A 1,702-nucleotide genomic window follows, 5' to 3' on the forward strand; every position below is an offset into this window, starting at 1 on the left:
GAAGAAGTAAGGCGCTTTTTTGAGAGCATTGGCACATATAGGTCGATTTCAGCGCTCCAGTTTCGTATATTATCATTAGGAAGTACGAACGTTGCGCGTGTTTCCCACGGTTCAACGAACACCGCAAACGTCATTAAATGCAAAAACAAATAATTTGTTTAAAAAAAAATAGATTCAAACCTCTAAGCAAGCCTGTTTTTTCTCAAATCAATTTTGTAATCATTCTTAAAGCTGCCTATGTGCAAGCACAAAATTGTAAGGACTGAAAGCCGGCACACTTGAAAAGCAGGTGGGGGTTCTTTTCAAATCAAGATCCCGGCAGTAGATGTTTGTTATAAGTGTACGGGCTGGCTGAATCGCGAACAGAAAAAAACACTCTTTAAAAAAACCAAGCTAACAAAAAGGTATATTGGGTGCCCAGCACCAGTGCCGTCGAGAGCCTGGTCGGGCCCTGGGGCAGCAATCACCTTCGGGCCCCTCCTCCCCCCGGTCTCACCCGCCCTCACCTGCAATTTAATAACCCAAAAATACAATGTACATAGGCATATATAATCACTTTACTGTAGCATATCTATTACATACCAACATACGCTCTCTCTCTCTCTCTCTCTCTCTCTCTCTCTCTCTCTCTCTCTCTCTCTCTCTCTCCCCTCTCTCTCTCCCCCTCTCTCTTTCTTTCTCTCTCTTTTTCCTCTCTCTTTTCCCCTTGCTTGCGAGCCCCCCAAACCCCCGGGACCCTGGGCATTGGCCCTCCTGATCCCCCCTCTCGACAGGCCTGCAAGTAGGATCGAAACCCGCGTCCTTTAATGAAGTGAATTGTGTCGAGGCGTTAAGCTCTCGATTAGACAAGTTAGAGGGAACCCTTCTCTCTGAAAACTAGATAACTTATTATGAGAGAAAACCTTGTCAAACTGTCTAGTCTGAATGTCAGTCCTATCTATCATGTTTGTTTGAATGTATTTTTGGAAGGTTATTTCGTCACTCAGGTGATAGCTGGTTGATTGGTTTTCTAAAAGGTGAAAATTGCTTGGCAAATGTGGCGGAGTGTTCTTTGGTTGGATGGATGATTTAGATTGTTATAGTTTTAGTAAGATTTTTCGGCGCTCGCAACTTCATATGTTTTAGATTAGGTAACGTGTCATGTGTTTGATTTCTAAGCTGACTCATTCCGTTTTGCATAAGTTTGTTCATGGAATGTGTTTGCTGTTTTGTTGAGGGCGGTTTTTTAAATACATTTTTGGTGGGTTAGAGTGGTTTCAACTTTTGTCAAAATTAGTCTGAGTAATATGGCCATAACCTCACCTCAACTACGTATCTGACGTGAATGTACTTGCAGCCGTGGAGATGAGAGGGTGGCGAATTGTGAGGTATCTTCAATCCGTTGTACACTGAATCGAGCTGGCCACCTGCAGACACCTTGTCAACGCGAGTTTTTGCTATGACTTTGTCCACTTTGTGCTTGAAAATACCAGACTTGTAATCTGTGATCTGAGAGACAAAGAAGAATTGCCAAACTGTACTCATATCTTTTCATTCATACACGCTTTGATTGTTTTGTTTTTTCTGTGTTTTTTTCAAGTCTGAACAGTTGACGAAAAAGAAAAAGAAGAAGAAGAAGAAGAAGAAGAAGAAGAAGAAGAAGAAGAAGAAGAAGAAGAAGAAGAAGAAGAAGAAGAAGAAGAAGAAGAAGAAGAATAAAAAC

General features: G+C 41.8%; 1 protein-coding gene across 1 annotated transcript in view; it reads right to left on the minus strand.

Annotated features, from left to right (window-relative positions):
* LOC101852991 (arrestin domain-containing protein 2) overlaps positions 1 to 1,702 on the minus strand; it is a gene marked incomplete in the record, with an annotated part of 11,275 nt that overhangs the window by 3,075 nt on the left and 6,498 nt on the right. Inside the window, 1 exon segment of the mRNA XM_005095426.3 lies at positions 1,303 to 1,488. Within this exon segment, the coding sequence (XP_005095483.2) occupies positions 1,303 to 1,488 (186 nt within the window).

Source organism: Aplysia californica, unplaced genomic scaffold, assembly GCF_000002075.1.
Source record: "Aplysia californica isolate F4 #8 unplaced genomic scaffold, AplCal3.0 scaffold00104, whole genome shotgun sequence".
NCBI classification, from domain to species: Eukaryota; Metazoa; Mollusca; class Gastropoda; order Aplysiida; family Aplysiidae; genus Aplysia; species Aplysia californica.